Source organism: Phaseolus vulgaris, chromosome 8 (genome assembly GCF_051622355.1).
Source record: "Phaseolus vulgaris cultivar YP4 chromosome 8, ASM5162235v1, whole genome shotgun sequence".
Taxonomy (NCBI): Eukaryota; Viridiplantae; Streptophyta; class Magnoliopsida; order Fabales; family Fabaceae; genus Phaseolus; species Phaseolus vulgaris.
Genome location: NC_143505.1, coordinates 6,336,281 through 6,361,441, shown reverse-complemented (window position 1 = coordinate 6,361,441; position 25,161 = coordinate 6,336,281). Strand labels below are relative to the sequence as shown.

The 25,161-nt window shown below is 33.5% G+C and overlaps 3 protein-coding genes across 4 annotated transcripts; all 3 read right to left on the bottom strand.

Annotated features, from left to right (window-relative positions):
* Positions 1 to 1,714: 1,714 nt before the first annotated feature.
* Positions 1,715 to 14,738, bottom strand: LOC137823471 (K(+) efflux antiporter 2, chloroplastic). 2 transcript variants are annotated; one of them, XM_068628627.1, is made up of 23 exons: positions 14,362 to 14,738; positions 12,361 to 14,017; positions 11,863 to 12,034; positions 11,689 to 11,779; positions 10,699 to 10,835; positions 10,540 to 10,599; positions 10,323 to 10,442; positions 9,936 to 10,004; positions 9,290 to 9,355; positions 8,780 to 8,869; positions 8,063 to 8,167; positions 7,488 to 7,616; positions 6,014 to 6,223; positions 5,192 to 5,341; positions 4,505 to 4,558; positions 4,365 to 4,423; positions 3,723 to 3,789; positions 3,463 to 3,639; positions 3,142 to 3,198; positions 2,630 to 2,704; positions 2,316 to 2,530; positions 2,085 to 2,196; positions 1,715 to 1,958 (listed from the first exon to the last, which is right to left on the bottom strand). In XM_068628627.1, exons 2-21 carry the CDS (start codon positions 13,926 to 13,928, stop codon positions 2,408 to 2,410), a joined length of 3,579 nt encoding a protein of 1,192 aa, XP_068484728.1. In that variant the 5' UTR covers positions 13,929 to 14,017; positions 14,362 to 14,738; the 3' UTR covers positions 1,715 to 1,958; positions 2,085 to 2,196; positions 2,316 to 2,407. The 2 variants fall into 2 exon arrangements, with proteins under 2 accessions (XP_068484728.1, XP_068484726.1); XM_068628625.1 differs by having other exon boundaries at positions 2,085 to 2,530.
* An 899-nt stretch (positions 14,739 to 15,637) lies between these two features.
* On the bottom strand, positions 15,638 to 17,793 carry LOC137824100 (pentatricopeptide repeat-containing protein At2g22410, mitochondrial). Its single transcript, XM_068629557.2, has one exon. The coding sequence runs from the start codon at positions 17,581 to 17,583 to the stop codon at positions 15,850 to 15,852; it is 1,734 nt and encodes a 577-aa protein (XP_068485658.1). The 5' UTR covers positions 17,584 to 17,793; the 3' UTR covers positions 15,638 to 15,849.
* Positions 17,794 to 19,026: 1,233 nt separating this feature from the next.
* On the bottom strand, positions 19,027 to 24,820 carry LOC137824101 (uncharacterized). Its single transcript, XM_068629558.2, has 12 exons — positions 24,393 to 24,820; positions 23,656 to 23,784; positions 23,448 to 23,540; positions 23,229 to 23,308; positions 22,724 to 22,837; positions 21,947 to 22,020; positions 21,467 to 21,543; positions 20,826 to 20,909; positions 20,648 to 20,740; positions 20,435 to 20,542; positions 20,283 to 20,354; positions 19,027 to 19,611 (listed from the first exon to the last, which is right to left on the bottom strand). The coding sequence occupies exons 1-12, from the start codon at positions 24,738 to 24,740 to the stop codon at positions 19,168 to 19,170; spliced, it is 1,716 nt and encodes a 571-aa protein (XP_068485659.1). The 5' UTR covers positions 24,741 to 24,820; the 3' UTR covers positions 19,027 to 19,167.
* Positions 24,821 to 25,161: the final 341 nt, after the last annotated feature.

Sequence of the window (25,161 nt, the reverse complement as noted above, 5' to 3'; positions counted from 1 at the left end):
ATTTAAAAATCTCAAAGCATATAAAAATAATCTCTAATGTATTTTTTTTTATTTAAGATGGATGAATTTTATCTATTTTAAAAGTTTTGTTCTATAAAATAGGTTTAATTAAGTCTTAAAGTCTCTAGTGAATTAAATTTTATTCAAAATATATTTTATCGATTATCTAAATTTTTATATATTTTTAAGTGTCTATGAGTCAAAAAAGTATATTATATATTAAAATCATTATTTTAAGTATTATTATTTGATTTTAGTGTCTATTGGAGTGACGTGATTGTTAATTTACATCTCCATATTTCTTTATAAAAAAAATAAACATACTTAAGTTATAAGTCCTTACAAATTTAAATGTTTTCAATTTAATCTATTAAAAAAATTCATTTTACTGTGTTCAAACTTTTTTATATTTTTTGAGTCTATGTCATCAAATAGAATAACTTCATCGTTTGATCTTATGGTATAAAGAAAAGACCATGTACTTAGACAATAAAAAAATAGAATCCTAATTATCTTTACCTTAACGACAGATATTCTATTAAAAAATATAAAAAAATTAATCACTTTAAATAATAATTTTTTTAATTAAAACTTAATTAAAAAAAACTCAAATACTCAAATTTAAAAAGGATTTATAATAACATAGTTAAGCCGTTTTTTTTATGCAAATATACGTAAGCAATGACAATATAATTTTTTTTTCATGTAAAAATTCATGAATAATGATAATGCAAAGTCACAATTACATCACCCCAACTGATACGAAAATCAAATAGTATCACTCAATTAAAAAATATAAAAATTTAAACTTTAATAAAACAATTTATTTAATAAAAATTCTTAAAACTGACAAATTTTTTGAAAAATTTAAAACTTAATTAAGTCCATAAAATATTACACTCACCGTAGTATAACAAACTTTTGAGATATAATATATTTTCGGTCTCTAATAATTCTTAAATTTTGTTTTCGTTCCTAAAGTTTATTTTGACTTTTCATTCTTGATAAAAAATTAAAAAAAAATTCTTGAAAACGTCATCTAAATAAATTTATTTTACCGTTGAAAGTGTTTTCCACATAAATAATAGTAAAAAACAAATAAAAATTTATTTGGATAAAGTAAAACACTATTAAAGATAAAACAGAAAAATTTATCCAAATCAAAAACGTATGTAAACCTAATTTTAATGTTATTTTTTTTAAAATATACGTGAAAGAATGATTATGCAAATTATGTTTGTTAAGACTATGGTATTTATCTGATGACATGGTAAAAATACAAAAAACTAAACAGAAAAGTGTTGCAAACTAGAGTAATTAATTAATAATACAAAAAAGAAGTTGATGATACAATATAACCAAAACGACTGTCTTCTATGATGTTATTTAATTTTTTACATTAACATATTTGGATGAAAAATGAAATAAAATAAATGACATACAAATAGAATATAGTAAAATGTGTTTTTGATTGAGATCAAAGGAAAATTAAAGAAACAGAATTGTTGACTCTAATTGTCCAAATAAGCAAGAGTTAAAAAGATAAACTTAATTTTCAGGCATGTCTTTGTAGTTTTCCTACCATTTAGTCGTTTGTCACAGCCAAATCCATCCCTCCAAATCTAAGGAAATCAATTGTACTGAAATCTCTTCCGAGAGTGTGTGTGTATATATACACACATGCAACTCGTGACATAAGTCTTTATTCCAGAAATAGTAAAAAACAAATTGCAGTAAAATTACTAACAAAATCCAAGTATTTAACAAATGTACTGAAAACATTGATAGTGCATGCAAAGCAAATAAAATGAAATATAAGATCGTTTTGTTCACTCCTTTTCCCCCCAACCCATCCTCTTGTTCCTACAAATACATGAAATAAATTCATTCAAACACAACGTGAATGAGAGAACATTTCTTAACTTTTGCCTTGTGGCTATGCGGGTTGTGGCATATAGCTGAAAAAGAAAATAAAAAAAATAAAGTAGGTTCGGGGTTAGCATATGTTTGAGTTTGAGCAAAAATATGCAAGTACAAACTTTCCAGTATAACAATAATAAAAATAAATGAAAACAATTGCTTACCTGCAGGAGTTGCCCTACTTGTCCAGGGCAGTCGCTTATTCATCTTTAGCAGGGGAAACGGGACTTTTTCTAGAGCCAAGGCAAATGAAAACAATGCCAATGGCGCATATAACTACATCAACAGGGATATCACCTTTTAAAAGAAATTTGAGATGTCCGGAACCAAAAAATTTCTGGGAAAAGAGAAAATAAAACTACTGCATCTCCATCTATCTGGCTATCTGTACATACCAATAGAACTAATAATCTGCTATACATCTTTGGATAATTTTTTTTACTCTTGTTCTCTTCTGCCATCTATTTTTGTATATATGCAACAATCTTCATACTGCCAGTGTGCCTTCAGAAACTGGGGTCTCATCTAATGAATCTGTTGATTGAGATTTTGGTTTGCCCATAATTTTATTAAATCCATAACCTAGAGAACTTCCACTTGCTTCACACAGCTGCACAGATAAACCAAGAACAACGTCCATTCAAATACCCAATATACCGGAGTGATATAAGCTGTGCATGTTTATGCATGAATCCAAAAGGAATTTTACCTCTGTGAGCTCAGCCAGATGTCGAGATCTGAATTCATTTATAGTTGCTGCAATCTCCGATGCGGGGAGTTTGGACTAAAGAAAAAATGTTTTGAAATTGTGTCATAATTTTCATAAATTAGTAATAAGTATAATCAATTTTTTTAATATTTTACTCAATAATACCTAATAAACAATTTCATTTTATTTATTTCATCTCATCTTTACAGTTTTATAAACGGAACAGCTAGTTCTGCCAACTAGATGTGAAGACAATGTAAAAGAACAAAAATATGTTCAAACCATTTCTAAGAGAAGTTAACCAAGATTAAAGTAAACTTAATATGAAAGGAAACTAACGATATTTAAAGCACAGGATTCAATCGCAACAAGAAATAACCACAATCATTTGCTACTAACTGTGACAAATTTGAATGACTATTAACATAAATATGAGAGAAACATGTTAAAATATTTTCTATTACATCAACATTTGTTTCAATGAAAACATGATATTCAATGAAAAATGTAACCTGAGAAAGCAAAGCAGCTGCTAGTTGAAGACTTGGTTCCAAGGTCTCTGGGACGACCTGCAAGTGGAAGAAAATTCTCTAGAGTAAGTATTTGGCAAACGGTCTTTTTTCTTCTTTTAATTTTGCTACTACAAACAACAGCTTTTTTTCCCCTATAGTACCATTTGGTTGCAGATAGAATAGTGTAGAATGCCTGTTCTATCCTTTTAATGGATTCATAATTTATCAAATGTTTTAATGCGATAACAAAATGCTACACTCTTGCGGAATTGTACCACCAGGTAATCAAACAGGAAACTAGAAAAGGTACTAGAATATTACAGCAGTAGCTCCAGCTTTTTCTAAATTCAATCCATGATCAACGTCATGGGCACGGACAAAGGTCTTCACATTTGGGAAGTACTTGCTCAGAGCCCAGACTGTTCTATAATTTGCACCAGGTGTATCAAGTGTTATTGCTGCAGCACATGCCCTTTCAGCTCCAAGCTTATGTAAGACCTAAACACGCATCCCATAAAGAATAAAGATAAAATCAAGTATGAACAGTTATGCGACTAGTGTGCTGAGGTAACATGCACTACCTCTCTACTACCAGCATCCCCAAAGTACACAGGAAGACCCAGACCACGGCCAACTGCCACTCTATCACTGAAGATGAAGGGAAATATGATAAACAAGTTAGTTCATCATCTCTTTAACCTATCCAAAGCCACCCATATCTTACAAGCAAACCATTAATGAATATTGATACGAACATTCTATTTAGAGAAAAAAAATGTGAAAAATTAAGTGAGGGTACTCCAATCTTTTGGTTATCCTATAATATATCAATGTAAATTGTACATAGGTCATTTGCCTGACACAATTGTGTCATGGTCATGGCTCGTTAATTTATTTACATATGTACATTCCAAGATTGTCTCTCATCCTAGTCTACAATTACCAGAAACATTGAACTATAACTAACTAACTAACTATATATAGATGCTCCAATTAAGTAAAAAATACCACACTTGAACCAACTATTGCGAAAAATTAAAACACAATCACAGACGTCATATGGCTGAAGGTACACTTGTGACCTGTACATAAAGAAATATTATTGTGATAATTTTGTTTTCTTCTCCCCTAGGAGACAACTCAGTATTGCATCTAATAATGTAGATATCAAATCATTCATCCACAGGGAAAGAACAACAATTTCAAATAGCAAGTTGCGTTACCTTCTTACATCTAGTGCAACAAACGGAATAAGACGCTCAGACAGAAGTTGGGCAATGATCTAAACATAATACAAAAAGAATAAGTCGTCACACCAAAATCTGTTATGTAAACTAATTAATCAAATAAAAAAAGAGATTACCTGGCCCACTCGTCCAAATCCACAAATAATGATATGATCTTGCAGATCATCTGTCTGCAAAAAGGTGTCATCCAAAAAGAAGTTAACTACCAAATTTTCATGTTACTCAGGAAATTAAAAAATTACAAAATGGTAAACCTATGTCGCATCCACTACCCATCTCTGGTTTAGGAAGAGCTCCTACATAAACTCCTTAAACTACTGTATACTTTTTAGCCATAAGTGTAAACTAAATTGTTAACAATGAACTAAACATTTGTGTCAAGTGATCATCAGATACAATACTTCTTTTATGTACTACTAGACAATAGTAGAAGCCTCTCAGTTTTATTGGGATCTATGAATAAAGCTTGAGGAATTTGAATTGAGGGAATTTCACTTGCAAACTAGGATTAAGATAATTTAACTGAAATATGTTTTAAAAGGTCAAATGAATAAATCCATGACTCCATGTAGTCAGACGTCAGTTTTTGCACAACTTCGATAAAGACTAATACAACAACCACATTATACCTGCAGGTTCAAAATTCCTATCCCTACGAAGCACAAAAAAAAATTATTTATCTCAAAGAATGATGATAAATAATGCACCAGTAAGAGAGCCCAATCATGGATACTTCTTAATCTGAAATTTCATGATCATTATTAACGAAGTTAATAGTCAGCAACTATTGTAAGAGAATATACCTCACTTTCTACAGGTAATAAACTTCTAACATCACTCTGCTCAAAACGGGAAGCAATCAGCTGGCCTCCTGCTGCTAGCCATGGTGTGATGGCCATTGAAATGCCCACAACAAGAAACAGCAAAGATGACAGCTGGGAAGACATTATGCCCTGCATAAATGCCAATTAGTGGGGGGAAACAGGTCTTTTATTTGCAAACTATTAAGGAAAACACCAACTCTTAGTGGTGACTAGTACACTAATCTGCATTTTGTATTTTTCCAACTTACACGGAAGACCAATCATTAAAAGATAAAGATAATACAAAATTCAGAAAACAGAGAACTTCATCTTAAATAATGAACATGCTAGCAAAATATTGACAAGAGAAATTCCCATAAATGTTGCAAGGGCTGAGCACCAGAAAGAACAAAGAAAGATATATAATTCCACCTAAGAAAAGGATAAAATTATTCTCAGACTTTAGAAAATACCATAGCTTCTTTGCATCGTTATACTCCAAGTAATAGAAATATAACACATCTCAATATATAGAACTTTATTGATATAATCCTACCAAAAACCTTTCTGTCAATTGGAGGAATCACTGGAGGTTAAGGCAAGCATCAAAGTTTCCCTATTAAACCACGTATTGTAATCCTATAACATCCAAGGTACCAAGCAATGCAAGAACAGATGTTTTCGGATCTCAACTCTTACAACACAACTTATTTTATGAACATATGTTTAATCCAGAACACATTATATATCCATTTATTTAAATAAATCCAGAAAAAAGTGACTTATTTTACATGTAGAAAAAAAAGCTCTAAGGACAAAAACCTGATTAACGGCATCACCGAAAGCCACAAATGCAAACTCTCCACCAGGAGCAAGAAGAAGACCAGCTCTGATGGCAGAAATGAAGGAAATCCCAAACATTCTACCCATCAAAGAAACCAAGATAGTCTTGCCACATATTAAGAGTCCTAGTGTGACTCCGATGACTGGGAAGTTTGATACAAGAAGTTTTGGATCAATTGACATTCCAACCTGAAAAGTCACAAAAACCAATTGTTATTGATTATGTAGATAGAAGTTGGCTGATCATTAAGTCACTGACAAAATAGTAGCAAAAATATCAAGACAAATTCAGTTAAGCAATCAAGATTTTCCCATCAATGTAGCATAATTGTTATTGTCTAGATTCTAGATCAATCAAAGTTCAAAATGTTAAACGTACAAACCCATTTTGCTTTAGACAGAATTAGCTTTCTTTCAAGTGACAAAGCTCTATCCCAAAGTGGCCAAGGCCACCTTGTCGGGGCTTGGTTAATACTGGGTAAGTGTACAATACAAGTTCTATCTATAACAGACCATCATGGCATAATTAATGTATCCCTATTGTCAGATAATCAGTACATTAAGTAAGAATTGTTCACATAAACATTCACCCTTTTTGGTCACTTGTTATGGAACTAGTATACAATCCAACTAAAAGAAATACTTCAATCCAAAAAACTTCGAATTATTTTCTCAAATACTTCCACTACAGTAGAATCTAAAATTGAATATTTATTTTTACAGAGTTGTTAGTTGACTTTGTGCACACCTAAATAAAGGAAATAGTTTGATCTCTAAAATTTTCAACTTTGATTCAGTTTTTCTTGTGTTTTTCTGCATAGAAAAACTTCTTTTAACTTCAATGTAGTGGCATGAAGTCCAGACATGCATTGGTAATTAACAAAAAGATAGAAAACACAGAAGCCAGACTAATCCTTCAAATTTGGATCTTAAAGGAGAAACGAAGTTGGAGATGAACTCAAGAGTTTGCATCAAATGCAGGAAAGAAATTTTTTTCCTGCTGAAAAAATAAAAAATTATCCATTTTACTATTGCTGCATGAAGTTTTTGTGTAAGAGGATAGATAACGAAAAATCAACACTTTTTCTCCTTTTTGGACAATATTTTAGTTGTATTTTATCCTTATTTTATCCTTTATCCACCAGATCACAAGCATACCATTTATAGATATGTGTCATATATATCCACAACTTCCCAGCACAATGAGATACTAATGAACATTTCCAACTGTTCAGTTCATTGCTTTTAAATATTTTCAAATGAATCTATCTGTGGCAAGTAATTGACTACATGCTTTTAAACTATGGCCACATATTGGATTCAAAGAACTCTGCATCCACATATCTTTCTACATGAACCATAACCACAATTTTGAGAAAAAAATATATTTGTCAGATGCACAAATAAAATATTACAATTAATAAATTTGTGAATTCAGATATTCAGACCCTACCGTCATAAAGAATAGCCCCAAAAGAAGGCCACGATATGGAGCAATGTCAGATTCAACCTGTAACGAAAATTCAGTTTCTGCCAGCAGTAAACCAGCCAAAAAGGCTCCTAATGCCATGGAAAGTCCTGCCTGTTTTAAGTATAGGAAAACAGAAACAAGTCAAGATCTAGTCAATGAACTCAAAAATAATAAAATAAGGATTTGAAAACTGGACTCATCAAACTAGGTCACAGTTTAATGGTTTAAAAACATAGTTGAACCAGAAATCCTTACATACACCTTAGTAAATTATATCAAACTAGGTTTCATTTTCTGGAATGAGATGAGTGAAATGTTATTTCACCACCCAACCCCACACCATGAACGGCTACTGATAGAACCGACCTAATTGGCCAGCAGTTTTCCAGACAATATCTGGACCAAACAATCAACCTTCAGAGGCCTTATCAAAATGCTTATTTAAAACATAAAAAGTTGTTGGTTTCTACGTAAACAAAAGCACAAAAATGAACTACTCAACCAGTTAAAATCCAAAAGAAAGGATAAAAATGAAAAGGAATAGGACAATCACATACCCTGGCTGTAAGAAGACTTGTGCCAAGAATAACAAGGAGTGTATTGGCTGAGAAAATTTCAGCATTTTGATTTTCTGCAACCTGCTTGTATATTGGTCGAAGGAGCTGTAAAGAAGAACAGGAAACTCAGCACAAAGCATACTCTGCATCTGCAATTGTACGACCTTGCAATGCCTTCCGAATGAACCCCAAAAGGATATCCCTTATCCTATGAACAAATTCTTTTTAATGATATATATTTTATGATTAGCATCTGGAGTCCTTGACACAATTATTACTAAATATTATAAATGGTCATCCTATTTAATGTACTATGCATGGAATATAGAAACTTCCACTGAGATCTCACAAGTTCAAACACTACAGTCCAAAACTCATCTCAAACTATGCAAGTAACTGAGTCTGTGTATTTCATGTATGGTACCTTATTGGTAACTTCCATTGACCATGATAAGTGACATCAGAATGTTTAAATTTCAAGGAATCATATATGGCATGTTAAAGTGACACCTAACTAATAGATAGGATGCCGTAGCATCATGCTTTATGTAAATGCATATGTCTTGAAAAGCATACAAATCAAGACTTAATTACATAAAATAGATAATAGTAACTAAAGAGGATTTTCCTCCACGTAGAAAAATGTACGTATCAATTATCTTGATTAATTATGGCAGTGATGAGAGAATTCACAGTCCAGTTCTGAATACCACTTACCAATCGCCCCCCTGCAATTATGGCAGTAATGGCAACTGCTGCCTTAACAGCAGCCATTCCAAGTGCTTCAGCAATAGCTTGAAAACCAACCTGAATATATAGATTGGTATTTACAATGATGAGGGGTTCAGAAGAACAAAGACAGAAATATGGAGTAAACATGTAAGAAAAATAACAACGACAACCTCAGAAGGTCATGTGCTGACCAGAATATAAATAAAATATAGAATTAATTGCTAGACCTATAAATAATGATTAATTACCACATTCTGTTCCACGCCAGTGTAAGGGAAATAATTGAAAAATAATGTCATTCACAATGTGGTTGTACTAAAAAAGTATTGCCGAAATTTCTGCTTGCACTTTTATTTCATGTTTTCATACTTCTTTCAACATGTTAAATTCGAATGTTTCATGTCATGTACTGTCTCTCAGACTTCACAGGAGTCTACACAATTTAATCATGTTCTAAACAGCTAAACCTAGTGACGAAGGCTTAGAAAAAATTACCCCTCCTTTGGAAGAATTAGGAGAAATAAGAGGTATGAGTATTAACAGCACCACAACAGCCAGATCCTGAATAGAAACAAACAGTAAAAGTATGTGTGTCAAAATATTGCCACCCCAAAACAATAAGAAATAAAAGGCCTTTAAGAGCTAATAACAAAGAATCAATGTCAGAAATGGAAAATTCATATAACAATAATAATTGACCAGATACAGCAAACAAAGTAGAGAATTCTTGTTGTCTACGGGAAAAAAATAATAAAAGTGTTCAAGGGATAAATAATTCATCCAGCCATCTGCCCCAACATCCAAATAGACATGATAGTTTTACAGTTTCATCCTTGCTTGTTAGGAACATGCTTGTTTTAGAGTCTCTTAAAACATGGTATTATTTGCATGGCATCAATATGTACATAAAATTCTAGACAGAGCAAACTTCAAAGTGCAAAGATAATATGCTCATCCAATAACATGCAACTATGGGAAATTACGATTAATTTATCCAGAAGTAGCAGCAACAGTATGGTATACTGAAGAAAGAAACATATAACACTAATATGACAATAGCCATATGTCACAACACAAGAATAATATTCTCTTAACAATCTCAAAAATTCTTTCAGCTTCTAAATAGATGGGTGGTAATAACCTGAAAGAGTAACACAGAAAAAGTAGCTCGGCCATGTCGTGATGTGCTCTCACCTCTCTCCTGCAACACCTGCAGAACAAGCTCACTGAAATTATTGCAGCATGATGAACTCATCAGAAATAAAATAAAAAGTAGATAGAATGCACACTTCACTTTTTTACCATTTGAATGGATGTATAATGCATTACTCATATAAGAACCTTTCAATGATGAGTATTTGATACAGCTACAGGCATTAAGTTTTATTAAGCAGTAATACACATTAAAACATTTATTAACAGATCCAAGCTACAATTTAACTTTCAGCAATCACTTACCCAGTATTTACAGTTAATGCTAGTAAAAAAAAGGTAGATATTACTTAAACATGCAATTTTAGGTTATTACCTGTAGAACAACAGCAGTGGATGATAATGCAAGGCCATTCCCAACAACAATAGCAGCAGGAACAGGTTGGCCACAAATAAAATGAACCACCCAACCAATAGCTACAGCAGTTGCCAAAACCTTCATTTGTTCATACAGTCAGTTAATACATACTACAGTATAACTTGAGGTGAACAATAATGACAAAGGTGGGAGGGAGATAGAGTTGCACAATCACCTGTGCAGAGCCTAATCCAAAGACATATTTCTTCATTGAGCTAAGCCTTTCAACAGAGAGCTAAAAGAAAAAAGCAAATAAGAGCATCAATTTAGCTCTTCTGACAATGGTAAAGTCAAAGTAAACATAAACCGAATAAGAACAGATCAGAATCCCCACCTCCAGACCAATATTGAATAGAAGGAAGACGACTCCAAATTCAGCTACTGCTTTTGTTGCATGTACGTGACGGATGATAGAGAGACCGTATGGCCCAATCAAGATACCAGCGGCCAAATAACCAAGAACAGGACTGCCTAAACATTGTTGCAAGCAAGATAGAGGGCAAAGCATTGGCACAAAAATATGTTAATATGTAAGACAATTAATTTTATTGAGTAACTTTTAAAAGAAATTTAACATATCCGGGTAATGGTTAGATGCTTCTAACAAAAGCATAATGTTTAAACTTAAGTGACAAAAATTCCTTAAACAGTTTCATATTGCCATAACCATAATTTTCAAAAACTAAAAATGGGCAAGATAAATGAACCAGCCCACCAGTTGGTCCAGTCAACCTAAAAAACACCGTTTGAAATCCAGTGTTTGAACAAGTGAAAAACAGATCAAACCAGGCAATCTGGACATGATTTTTCATTTTAATAAGTCATTTTTAACAAAATGTTCTTTTCACTAAACCAAGTTTTATTTGTTGTTTTCACAAATAGTTAATTTCAGAAAATATCGTATTTCTTTGTTGTTTCTAGGCTTGATTACTAATTATATTATATTATATCTATAAAAAGTTTAAGAGGTGTTATATTTATTATATTTTTTCAACTTTTATTGAATATAAAGTCGTATATTTGTAGAATATAACGGTACTTGCAAAACCTAGTTCGTCATTGACCACACATCAAAAGTTGAATCTCTCTCTTCTGCATGACCGGTCCGAGTTTGAAAATTTTTGGTCATTAAACATACTAACAAATAAACCATGAGCTAAAAAGAGTGGATATAATCTATGCATCAAAGTTTGGTTTAACCTTAATATGTGGAGTTTGGTGCCTAATCACATTCTAACTAAAACACCTAGAGTCCTACACAACTTTGCTATACTTGACAGACTATGTTCATTTCAACACTAAGAAAACATAGCAAACGAGTTACCTCCAGGGATTTTCTGAAATATTGGAACGAATATAACACTTGCAAGTAATAGCCAGAGCATGTCAAAGAGGGAGGCTTCTTCCTCATTCACCTGGGATAGATGTATCATATAGTCATATAAAATTTATAAAAATGCGCACAAGACTAAAGGGGAGAGAATGAAGAAAAACAAACCTCTTGATGAGGTAATGATGCAATAATTTTCTTGATTTTCTTGGGCAGTTTGTGAAGGTATCTAACCAGTGGCTTTGCACTAGAGGAAACTTCTTCAACACTGATCATGATAACATCTGCCTGAGGAAGCAGCTGAGCATTCCTATCCACTTTATTAGCAAAGAAGGTAACCCTGAAATAAAAATTCACCGTTTATTGAATACTATGTCAAATCTTTATATTAAACCATTGCATGTAAATAATTATAGCATATATCCTGGCCCAAAGTCCAAACAATAGCAATTTAGCTTTAAAAAAATCAAACAAGCCAGCGTATTCTTAATCATGTTGCACAGAAAGCTCAAAAATATCATATTAGTATTTTGTATTATTTACTCCTATAGCATACATATTATATGCCAATCACATCATGAGTATATTCTTCCAGATAAATTGCTTTAGAAGGATAGAAATAAATGACAGCAATAAATGAAAAAGATATAGCAAGATCATACAGACCCTGCTCCCATTAACAATAACCCAAATATTAGCTTGGGCAACTGCTTCCGTACAGATAGTATAACGCCCTGAAAGACTGATGCTGGTGTGAACTCACTCCCATCTTCAGTAAAAGAAAAGTATGATGCAGAAAAGAATCGAGAAGACTTTTTCAATAATGCCTTGGGAGCAAGGAGTGAACTATCTTTGGTCAAATCTTTCTGTGTTTCCTGCTTTTTTGTTTGCACAGCATTCTCATTATCACTTAAATAATCAGACTGTGTTTTGTCTTCTAAATTTTGGTTGGCTTTATCAGATAGTGTTTCAGGTGATAAATTTGCAACCAAAGATTCATCATCAATTGACAAATCTTTGTCTCTTTCAGCAGTGACATCACCAGAAAAACAGTCAACCACTTTCTCCTCCTCAGGAATAGCCTCAACATCAGGTGCTTGGGTAGTTTCTATGGTATCAGTATTAGAATTAGACTTATCTGCTCGCTGTAAGGCAATCTCTGCATCATTTACACGTTTTGTTGCCTCCAGTTCAAAGGCAACAGCGTGCTCAGCCAAAAGCATTATGTTTGTAACATCCTCTTCAGCTTTCGCGGCATTCAGCTGAGCCATTTCAGCAATTTCTTGCAATTTGCTCACTTCCTTCTGCAACTCTTCCTTCCTATTTTGCAAGCGCCTCAGCTCAGCCTCACAATTGGCTAAATTAGCCTGGCATTCCTTGATATCTTCTTGAGCAAACAAAATAGCTTTCTCCTCTTTTTCCACATCCTTATCACCATTGCTATCATTAGAACCTTGCCCTGAATCAGGAATTTCTTTTGCAGGTTCCAACGATTCTACAGCTACTTGAAGCCTTGCCTCAGCTAATGAAAGAGCCATTGTTGCATTTTGGACAGCTTCTTTGGCCATAAGCTCTTTATTAGCTATTTCTTTGATGGTGTCAAGGGTAGAATTAACATTATTGCAAGAAATCACAGCTTCATCATGCAAAGAAATGGCAGTCTCTGATATTTTTTTAACCTTTTCCTCAAACATGGTACTATTTATTTGAGCTACTTCTAGCTCCTTCCTGGCCTTTTGCAATACTTCTTTCAATTGATCCACACTTAGTTCCTCTGCTCCTATTTCACTCCCTCCCTCTTTCCTTTCGGCTTGCCCTTCTTCTTCCAAAGGTGCATCCAGTTCAACACAAGAAACAGGCCTCAGTCCTGCATCCTCACCAGAACCTTCCACAAAAGCAACATAAGCTAAAGAATCATTACCCTGGCACTTCGACCAAATCACTCTAGATCCCATAAAAAGATTACTATTATTCTTACAAGACAAACTTCTCTTAATATTCAAAACTTTAAACTCCCTACCAGTAACCACTCTGGACTTACTCCAACAAGCAGAAACACTCATCCCACTAACACGAAATTTTGAAACACTTCTCGAGCTATCAAAAACAGCACAACCAAAACCTCGCCCTCTAAAATCAAAACAACCTAACTGACCAACTGATCCGTGTCTGTAACTCGTCCCCACACCTCCGTGCAACATTCTTGACTGCGGCAAACTACAAGCCATATCCATGTTCACACTCCTCGACCTATCACAACACAGAGACAACACGTGTTTGTTCAACGCATTTTACGTGCAACAATCAACAATTCGGCAAAAACCTGTTCCAAAAAAAGGAAAAAAAAAATCAGAAACGCCGAATACGACACACACTTCACATTCACCTAAAACAAATATCTCACTCAATACAACGCAATTAAAACCAAAGCGCATCCGCATTCAGTATTCACACACAGCAACACTGTTCAACACATTCCCCAAAAATCAATCAGCAATTCAACGAAGACCGTACGCCAAAATTATCCGAAGCAAAAAAAAGAAAAACCGCCAAATCCAACGCGATTTACACAATAATCATAAGCAAAACACGTATTCGGTTCTTCAGCACAACGAACTAAGAACAGATTAACAGAAACAACGCAAGAGTGAGTGTGTATGCACATACCTGTGCATCGAAGGAAGTGGAAAGAAGAGTGTGAGGATTGATCAGGAAGGAACAGAAAATGACGAGACCGTTGAACGAATCGGCGTTGAAGGAAATGGCGTTGTCTTCCAAGTCGAAAGGTCTACTTGTTTTTGTATCCGGCGAAATTTATGACAACATTTTATATTTATATTTTTATTTTTATTTATTTATTTATCCTTTTCTTACACCTACTACGACTTCTTGGTACTACAAGACTAAGGCCGTGTTCGCTTTGGGAAAAAAAATGAGAAACCTGGTGCACTAGGGCGAATGAGGGAAGCTTTTCTTTTTTTCTCTTTCTTTTATAACTGCATTAGCATGTGTTGTGGTGTGATTGTAATGTGTCTTGGTGTTTTGGAAGATGAATGGCCCTTTTCATGTTTTTGTTAGATAGCAACAAAAACGGCCATTGAGTATATGAGAGGGATATTCTTGAGGTCCTTTGTATTCTCGCACACGTGTTCAAGTGGTGGTATTGTGTAGACTTGGACTTGGTTTGCATTTTTTTCATTGTGATTATTCTCTTTATTTTGGAAGAGAGGACAAGTCAACAAAAATGAGTCACGAAGAGTGTGTGATTTTGTGAAAAAGGAGAAAGGGGTAGAAGATCATGAGAAGGGGTTATTTGGGTGGTTTAAATTCTTACACACACTTCTCTTGGTGGTGTCTTAAATTTATGGCTAATTTGTGGATAAAAAATCTTGTGGCAAGTAACTCTTTCGTCTTACCTAGGTGAGTCCACTTCTTAGATTTTGTTACTGTACATGCGGCGGTAATTGTGTTGATGATGTATAACCAATGCAACCCAAACTTTTAAAATGATAATTTCAGTGGATTATTTATTCTTAAGAATAACCTTTCAAATTTTTCCATATTTCCAAAAAACGCTTTCTGAAACTTATAAAATATATTTTGAAATAAAAATTTCACAGCATAATTTTTTGAACAAGTTTCAAAATACATTAAATGCGTAATAGAATAAATTTTTTAAATAAGTTTTTAATAACATAGCTTCTGAAATAAAGTTTTCCCGAAAACAAACTCTTTCTCTTATTCATTTCTTCTGATAATAATACAGTGAACAAAATAGTCCCTTTTTATTTGATTGACTTGTAATTTTACCTTTTTTTATTAGTTTAGAAATAATTAATATTCAAAGTTGAGCATGGAGAATATGACCATGCGTCTAAGTAAAAAAAACACAGTTGTAATAATCTAATAATCTCCAATTACTTAATTATTTCTAAATTATTGTCACTATAATTTAGTGAAGCAGAGAAAACTTGTAGCAAGACAAAAGAAAACCTAAGCCTAATCAAAATAGTGCCCCAGGGCAACAGATAAGAATTAGAATCAAGTCACTTGCTTGAGAAATTGAAGTTGATCAGGCCATCAGGTCAGATTCAAAATTTTCAGTCCTTTGGTTTATGTTGTCTGAAATCAATTTATGAAGTAAAAAATGAATTTCTAGACAACAGTTAATTCACTATTATGTTGATGTTTCATAAAAGAAACTTGAGAACTGTTTGAACCATTTATTTCTATGGAACTGCTACCTGATGGCTTCTGTACATTACTCTTCTCCATCAGTCCTCTCATTTTAACGACATCTTCCCATCTATTGGAGCCCGCATAAGTATTAGAGGAAAGTACATAGTTACCACTATTAGAAGGATCCAGTTCAAGAAGCTTCTTTGTGGCAATCTCAGCCAAGGGAACATTTCCATGAACCTGTGAAGCGCTTAGCAATATCCTCCACACTACCACATCTGGAGTTACAGGCATCTCTTTTATGAATTCATATGCCCTTTGTAAATTCCCAGAGCGACTCAAAAGATCAACAACACATCCATAATGTTTCATTTCTGGTTTCAGTCCATAAACTTTTTCCATACTTTCAAAATATTCCAATCCTTTGTCAACCAATCCAGCATGAGCACAGGCTAGCAATACTCCAACAAAGGAACCATGAGATGGCCAAACACCTTCCCTCAACATCCGTGAAAAATAATCAAGTGCTGAATCTGCAAAGCCATTAACTGCAAAGCCCGAAATGATCGAAGTCCATGACACTGAGTCTTTCTTCCTCATTTCTTTAAACACTTCCAATGCTTTCCCAACCACACCACATTTACAGTACATATCTATCAAGGCATTGCCAACATAAACATCGGCTTTCACATCATATTTCCGTATGCAATCATGAACAGCCTCCCCAACATCAAGTGAACCAATATGAGCACATGCAGAAAGCACACTGGCAACCGTTATTTCATCCGGTTTCACCTTAGCTTCCATCATTTCCTTGAAGAGCCTCACTGCCTCCGTAAACTGGCTTGCTTGAGAGTAACCCGTGATCATAGAAGTCCATGAGATCACATCTCTCTGCGGCATAGAGTCAAACAACTCCCGAGCAGCAACCAAGTTTCCTACTTTCCCATAACCCATAATCATGGTATTCCATGAAACTAAATTTCTCCGTTCCATTCGATCAAAAACTCCACTAGCCAGGTGCACCAAACCGCGCCGTCCATACATATCAATCAGGGTATTCCCCAAGTAAACATCCATTTCCACTTTATTTTCCTCAATGTAGTCAACCATGGCATCAGCAACACTCCACTCACCCAAAACAGAGCATGCAAGAACAACTTTCACCATCGTCACAGCATCTCCCTTCACATCAGCCACCCGCATTGCTTCGAAAACACCCAACACCTCCCTAAACTTCTTACATTGACCATACCCACAAATCAAAGAGTTCCAAGAAACCAAGTCCCTTTCAGGCATTTGATCAAACACCTTCCGAGCAAAATCCAAATGGCCACAAGAGCCATACATATTAATCAAGGCGTTGGAAATAAATAGATGGGGCTCAAACCCAAGTTTCAAAACGCGGCCATGAAGCGATGTACCGCAAGAAACATGAGAGACTCGAGAACAGGCCTTTAAGAGAAAAGGGTAGGTAAGGTTGTCACCCAACAGGCCCTGGTAATACATGAGGTTGTACAAGCGAATTGCTTCGCTGGGTTGGTCACTGAGGGACCAGCCACGGATCATGAGGTTCCAAAATGGCAACGTGGGTCGGTGGACTTGCTGGAAGAGGTGGTGGGCTTTGAGGATGGTTGAGGGGGAAAGTGCGTAGGATTTGAGAAGGTTGTAAATGGTGGAAGGGTCTGTTATGAGATTTGGGTTCACCATGTTTTGTTGATTGATTAACAACACCAAACTTCAAGTATGAGGTTTATATACTCTTCCCTTCTTTCTCTCTACACCTAGCCTTGGAGAAACCATGTTACTAGATTTCCGTACTCTAAAAATTTCTTTTTGCAGAAATTTAGAATGTAATTTTTTACAGAAAACTACTGTTGAAATCATTTCAAAGGTGAAAAGATGAGAGGCAGAATGGACTCCAATGTTATCTTATTGCATGTAGTGAGTCAATTACATTAATAATAGTTTACATGGCGTGGTGTTGGTGTCGGATACTCATATTGGATACCGACACTCGTATGACACTTGTAGGACAGTATATGTAAAGTGTCCAATTCAAAAAGTATTTGTTGGATTTCTGACAATTTTAGTATGGTTCTAACACAATTTTAAGAAGGAATAATTTTCTAAAGACTCAAATTTATTGTATAAATTTTTATTATGATTATAAAAGTAAGAAACAAATCATTTTGAATCAGTCATGAAAAATATGTCTGCTCCAAAAAATAATCTGAAACATACTTGTGCACATAAATTTTTATTGTCAATTTATATAATTCATAATTATATAATATTGATATGTGTTCATGTATCCTACATTTTAGATATTATACGTATCTTCGTGTTTGTGTCGTATTATGACGAAACATAAACAGACACATGTTTTAAATAAAAGTTCAGATAATTTTTAATTTTTAAAGACATTCATTTTTTATAATTTTGTTAAATTAAACTTTTATCTTCTATTTTTAAAAATAATATACTTATTAAAGTTTAAATAAAAATTAAAGAAATTTTACAAAACAAAAAATTAAGTGATTTAATTATCGAGAAATTACATTTAAATGACTTTCACATGTTGTGGAAATTAGTTATGTTGATGAAACTTGTGTTAGGTTGATACTACATGCAGAAAAAATGTAAATGTCAACTATAATCACAATATGTCAAGTAAGATTAGTCTCTAATCTTTTTATATAAGGGAGAAAACCTGTTCTAAATAAAAATACGACATTATACTCTAATTTAAAATCTATATTATTTGCCCTCATAATATAATTAATAAAATAATATTTGTATGTCTTATTTTATAGTATCTATTATGCTTGTATTAAATACATACATAATTAATAATTTTAAGGTTTACATATGTTTTCAATGACTATAAAATATCTCTTTTCATTTTACTATTTTTTTTTTAAATTTTACTTGTATGTTTATATTTTTTTTCTATGTTAAACTTAAAATTTATTTCTTTAACATTATTATAATCATTTTGAGTCTATATTAGGAAGAGTTTGTTAATGACATTGTAACATTAAAGATGATTAGGTGTGTTATTTGGAACAAGGTAGTAAAAATAGCAAGTGTAGAAAAAAAGCAGGTAATGCAGACACATTTTAGAAAAACTGTGGAATACTAAGAAAGCAGTAAGCCGATGAGAAAGTTGATGTCATGTGCTTTTTAACTCTCCTTATAGATGGTAGTAGGAGTGAACAAAATTGGTCATCTTTTTAACATCTGGTGTAAGAGGTTGTATATAAAATCAAACATTACAGATATAACTACTATCTATCTAGTCTTGCGTGCTTTAGCCATCTTTTTCTTTCTTTTCTTAACAGCCTTAGGGACTTTAGTTTTACGTGCTTCTCTTTTCTCCTCCTTCACCTTCTTCTTATTATCTTTCCTAGCCTCTTTTCTAGCAGCTTTTTTATCTGCAGGATCCAAGCCTTCACTTTCTGAGGATGAATCCTCTTCAGAATCACTTTCGTCATCTTGGTCCTCGTCAGATTGACTCTCAGCATCCTCCTCCATGTTGTTAGATTTATCGTCAGAAATGATAGGTAAATCTTTTGTGGCACTTGATTTCTGCTGTGAAGACTGAGTTAATGATAGAGCATGTTTAAGTCCAGTAATGGTCTGGTAGTATAAATCTTTAGTGTCCTTCCCACTTGCTATCCGTTGTACATCCTCCTCAGCATTGTTAACATCATCAAGTGTCCTTGGAATGAAAGACTGTAACAAGAGTTCAAGAAATTAAACATGTAAGAAAGAATAGAAAAGATTAATGTGTTTGTAAAATTCAAGCTCAAGCTCACACATACTCTTTGGAAAGAAAATGAAAAAAGGAATCATAGGAATTATTAAGAATTAGTAAATCAGTTAGGTTTGCAACCACTAATATACTATAAATGTCTTATCTCTAGTCGATGTGAGATGTTCAACAAGAATAAAGAGTGAATTTTATATAAGCAACAGGGTCAAGAGCCCAGAGTTTGAAGACAGTTTTAAACAAACAGGCTACTCAAGCTAAAAAAGCATGCTACGGTCAGGCTTAGATTTTGCTCACACATAAATTCAAATATGATATTTCAACAATAATAATATTTAAGATTTAGAACCAGTTGCTAGGCCATAAACGTAACTTGTCTTCTCAACAAAAATCCCTCCAACTGAGAAAAGTCTATAACAATTGTTGTTTGAGAGTTTAAATAAAATTGTGAAGAACCCTCATTTATTTCCCTCCACCCTTATTTTTCTTTTTAAAAGGGTAGAAGATTTAACCTAAACTTCTCTTTCTTCACTATTTGGCAACCAAACATACAGAGCTTCTTAGTTTTCTCACCATGCTTTTCAGTTAAGGATAATAATTAAAAAATACAGTTGACATAACAAAGGCAAGTTACCTGCACAAATACAGAGTCTGCAATCTCGTCCTCTACAGATACATCTCCTCTTGCCGAAATTTTTCGTTTTATCTAGAAATATTCCAAAAACCATGAAGATCTCTTTGAAGTTGTTCAGTAATTATAAACCATAACAAAACAAAGCCAAATACCTCTTCCAAGTAACTGTCCACGCCATCATCAGCTATTGATGCATCAACAATAAAATCAAACAATTCTCTTATCGTCATGACCGCTACACCATGCTTTTTAAAGAAATCCTGCAGGCCAAGAAGCTACTTAATCACACACTTTCCATATCTCTTTATCAATCAATGAAGTTGACAAGGAATCTATAATTACATATAACAATTGGAAGTACTTACAGATACATGAACACAATCTTCACGCAGAAAATCTAGGGCATGAGGATGTTCAGGATCGACAGCTTGAGAAACATCAATAATATACAAGTGACCCTGTAAAAAAAAAGGACATGTGAATTGACTATTGGCAGATTGAGATTTAATCAATGAAATATAAACCGAAGAAGGGATTATTCACCTCATAATAAAGTATATTATATTCACTCAGGTCTCCATGCACCAATTTGCATTTCTGATACAATGTCCGCATTGCAACAATAATCTGAAACAAGAAATACTCAAATGATTTTAATCCAAAAAATTGGATTTATGGAATAAACCTTCACACCCTTGGAAACCTAAAAAAGAAGTGTTGGTTTCTATTGAGAACGAAACCTATAAGAAATGTGTGGCAGAAATGTTTCTGTTAGGAATCCCTAGATGAAATTCCACTCCAGAGACTATAAAAATTTAATACATTAACCATGTTAGTCAGTATTTTAAGAATCATACTTGACAAGAAGAATGCTAGCAACACATTCCTTTTAACACACTATATTATTGGTTCAAATTTATTAGATAAAAACTAGAAAATCATGAATGATAACCATTAAATGAGTGGAACAGACAAAATAGTGATTTCTAATTAATCTCAACCCCTAATAGAATGCACTCAAAAGAGTGTTTTAAAAAGTGTGTAGCAGGCATTTCTCTTCTAGGCAAGTATGCTAACTAGAAACCTTATATTATAGCATCCCAGCATCATAATGTTTTAAGACACTCGTTTCAAAGTACAAAATCATTATAGCATCAGAGGAATACTGTAGTGATTAGACACACCTCAACATAGCCTTCCCGCAACTTGTCTGAAGATAAATCTGCGTCTTTAAGACGAGGGGCAGCCCATCCAGATTTTCCTTCAAAAAACAACAAAACCAGAGAACTTCAATAAAATTGCATTTTGTATTTATTTTTTCTAACCTAAATTGTAGTCTGCATTACCAGAATCAGATGATATATGAGCAGCAAGAAATTGAAATTTCTATAATCAATAATAATAAATTTTTAAATGCTGAGGTAACTTCAAGTAGTTATACCTTCAATACTAGTAAAAAAACAAGTAAACTACTCATCACACTTTTCATTCATTCTTCTTTTTTAAAAAAAAATTATCAACAGTAGAGACTTATACACTGATATTCCATATAATCAATTATAGAATAATAGATAATTGAGAGCAGCAGATCACATATAAACACTAATCACATTAAGCACAGTAACATCAGATTATATTCTCGAATTTCAGAACAAAGGTAATACCTATAAATTCCATAACCAGAATATGTAGTCTCAGAAGATGTGGTGTAGGACACCTAATTCCTGCTGCCTTAAGCCTGACATTCAATATTGACAAGGTAAAAGAAAGAAACAGCCCAAGAAAGCATGTAATCAAACTTTTGTTTCTCTTAATTGGAAACAACCAATCAAACAAACCCACAAAAACACAAAAAGAAGCCATTTCAACAGAGAAAAAAAGGTAGTAAAGGCAAAAACTGATGTACAAAACATTGCCTCTTCAGTGCACATTAAAACTTAATACCTTTAGGACAAATACATAGTTCATAAAAGAATTTGCACCTAAAAGGATGACTACACAAGTTCCAGGTCCAAGTAAAAGCCCTCACAGAATACATCTAAGGTCCATAGTGCTTCAAATCATAGCTTACAAATACGAGGGTTAAGTAACAATGACCCCAATGACATATTCATTCTTTCTTTAAGTAATCCACCTTCTCTTGCTAGTTTGACAGTCTAATTGAGTACGTTGTACCATTTTTTATCTTGGATATAAACAAAAAAAAAAAAAATTCACACTAATTAAAAATGTTAGTTAGTAACTTTCAATTATACTAATCTTATTTAAAAAATAACATTTGTTCCTAATTTATCCTTCCTTAGAACTTGATATCAAGAATAAAAGAGAGTCATTGGAAGTAAAAATTAGCTGAGATTTGCTTAAACTCAGAGGCTGGAGGAAGTACTTTGATTTTTACAAGCATTTTAGTAGAAGAGAAAGAAATAAGGACAAATGCAAACCTCATAAGATTCCTCATTTCTTTCTCTGCCCATGTTTTTACCATCTTCCTGGGATTATGCTTGCAATATCCATTTCTAAACCGGAAGTCTCCTTGCACATATCTATCTCTATCCCTGATATCATAAGATCATAGAACTCAGTCCATAAAATAAAATAACTTTGAATCAAGAAACTGTTTCAAGTCAATGTAGCAGAAATATATTACAAGCTGCATTTGTGCTATGTGTATCTAATGAATATATTAAAAGAACATCTATCTATAAAGTATCAATAGTCCCTAGCGCAGAGCTTTTTATAATTCTTCAACAATATATTATATAGGTAAACAGAGAGAATAGACAAAAACAATACAACAAGTTCACTTAAATACAAATCCTAGTTTTCTCTTTAAAAGACAGAAAACAAAGGTATTGTTGCCTATATAGTTCCTTCTTAACATTTCAGCCTTCAAAATAATTTACAGTAACAGAAGAATCTGAAAAGGCTAATATCTGCTGTACTTACTTAAATACCAGAACAGATGTTTTGTATATTTTAATTGCAAGTTCTTGACCATCAGATTTAGTTGCATGATAAACATTAGCCTGTTAGAAAACAACAGCGTAAGAAACAGCTTAACATCACATAATCAATGATCCAAACCATGTTACCATCATAGAATAGAACCTAAACCGTAAGATTGAGAAAAAAAAAGTAAATAAAAGCTCCAGGCATATCACGTACTTCCTTCCCAGTTGAAATGCATCCATTTATATCATGAAAGACACCTCTGTTCAACATCTTGAATAAAACCATGCGCGTTCTTGGATCAATTGCCTGGAGGAAACTTTAGAGTTACTTGCATAATAATAATTGTAAAAAAGGAATCAACAACAACAAAAGAACAAGGCTCAATTTAGGTGCCACATTTCATGAAATCACCATTACTCACCTGTTCAACAGTTGCTCGGTCTGCTTTCTCAGTAGTTTTAGTCTTCCCAATGGCCATGTCTCTAACACTTCCACGAATTGCTGTCGTCACAGAATTAGACATGCCAACATCCATCCTCCCTTCCCACTCCTGCACCACCAACCACCTATTTTAAAACTAGAACCAAACAAACATACCCCGCAGAACTCCAAAACACACTATTCACCACACAACTTCAAATTCAAACTAGTCCATATTAAAGGAACACAAAAGAGTCAATAAAACAGAAGTAAGAAGTTAAGCCCACCAGGCTCACAATTTTAAAAAAAAATCTTTAATAGATAACAAAATGAACAACAAACACTAACAGGCACGAAAAAAGCTACAACGAGGGAATCACGTTCACCCACTAAATACTCTAAATTTATCCCAAACTTCAAAAAACGGAATTAGCAATTTTACACCCGGCAAGTATCCTCCTTTGGAACAATCCTGTTCCAGAAATTGTCAAACACTAAACATCGGCACATCTTCTAACCAGTCAAGGTTCAAACCTTGACTCACCACATTTTACAGGATAGCCCTTCTGATAAACCCAACCCTTAAGCATGGTTTACGAACAATCATAAAAAATCCAAACTTCAACGAACAAACGAATAAAAAAATTACCCTTTTGATGTTTTAGAGAGAATAAGGGGGTACCCATTCAGCTATTAGCAATTATGAATGAAAAAAAGCAAAAGGGTATGTAAGAAAACCTCCAAGGGTGAAGCTCGAATGTGGTGGGAGAACTTTTGGTTGCGGTTGGCGAGAGGCTGAAGTGTGGAGGAATGGAGATGGTGGCCACCGTGGGCATTGGGGCGCCACGAAGTAAGGGAAAAGGAGGAGCCTTCATCTTCCTCCCTCGAATCCAACCAGTCCAACGCATCACCGATTTCAGAATCCGAAGAACTCCAAACTCCTTCTTCTTCTTCTTCGTTTTCAACTTCATCTTGCTGTTGCTGTTCTGTGTGATTATTGAGCTTGTTTTCGACGTCGTTTTCCATTGGTGATTGTGTGATGTTGCTAGCCAAGCAAACGGCTTCCTCTGTGCCCGGGGCGGCCATTGGGGTTTGGAAGAACAAACCTACGCACTATTTCAATGTGATTTAAAATATATGATTCAATATTTGTTTTAAGAACTATTGTTTAAACTAACAATAAATATACCTTTAAACAAATTGTCGTAGAATAAAATTTATCCTGAAAATTTTCTTCGGATAACTAAAATATATTTTTCATTTGTAAATTAAATAATTTAAATTAAGATATATGATTGTTTCCATTATTAATAGAAAATTTAAAATGAATTTAATTTAAAACAAAAATAATGTGAATGATTGAAAATGATAACCGTCAACTCAGAAAAAAAAAAACTATAAGAGAAAAACAAGTAATAATCGATGAAATTAAAAATAGATTATATAAAACAAATTATTCGAGTAGAAATACAGGCCGCTTAGTGTTAGTATAATTTTTTATTTTTTA

What these genes read in the sequence shown, in the direction of transcription:
- LOC137824101 (XM_068629558.2), bottom strand. Translation starts at nt 24,740, where the DNA reads ATGGCCGCCCCGGGCACAGAGGAAGCCGTTTGCTTGGCTAGCAACATC. An exon ending in TTCGAGCTTCACCCTTGGAG is followed by an intron (nt 23,785 to 24,392) that starts GTTTTCTTACAT and finishes TTGGTGGTGCAG; the next exon opens with GAGTGGGAAGGGAGGATGGA. An exon ending in TCTGGTTATGGAATTTATAG is followed by an intron (nt 21,544 to 21,946) that starts GTATTACCTTTG and finishes TGTTTTTTGAAG; the next exon opens with GAAAATCTGGATGGGCTGCC.
- LOC137824100 (XM_068629557.2), bottom strand. Translation starts at nt 17,583, where the DNA reads ATGGTGAACCCAAATCTCATAACAGACCCTTCCACCATTTACAACCTT.
- LOC137823471 (XM_068628625.1), bottom strand. Translation starts at nt 13,928, where the DNA reads ATGGATATGGCTTGTAGTTTGCCGCAGTCAAGAATGTTGCACGGAGGT. An exon ending in TTATTGTTAATGGGAGCAGG is followed by an intron (nt 12,035 to 12,360) that starts GTCTGTATGATC and finishes TTTTTATTTCAG; the next exon opens with GGTTACCTTCTTTGCTAATA. An exon ending in TTTCTGTGTTACTCTTTCAG is followed by an intron (nt 9,356 to 9,935) that starts GTTATTACCACC and finishes GTTTCTATTCAG; the next exon opens with GATCTGGCTGTTGTGGTGCT.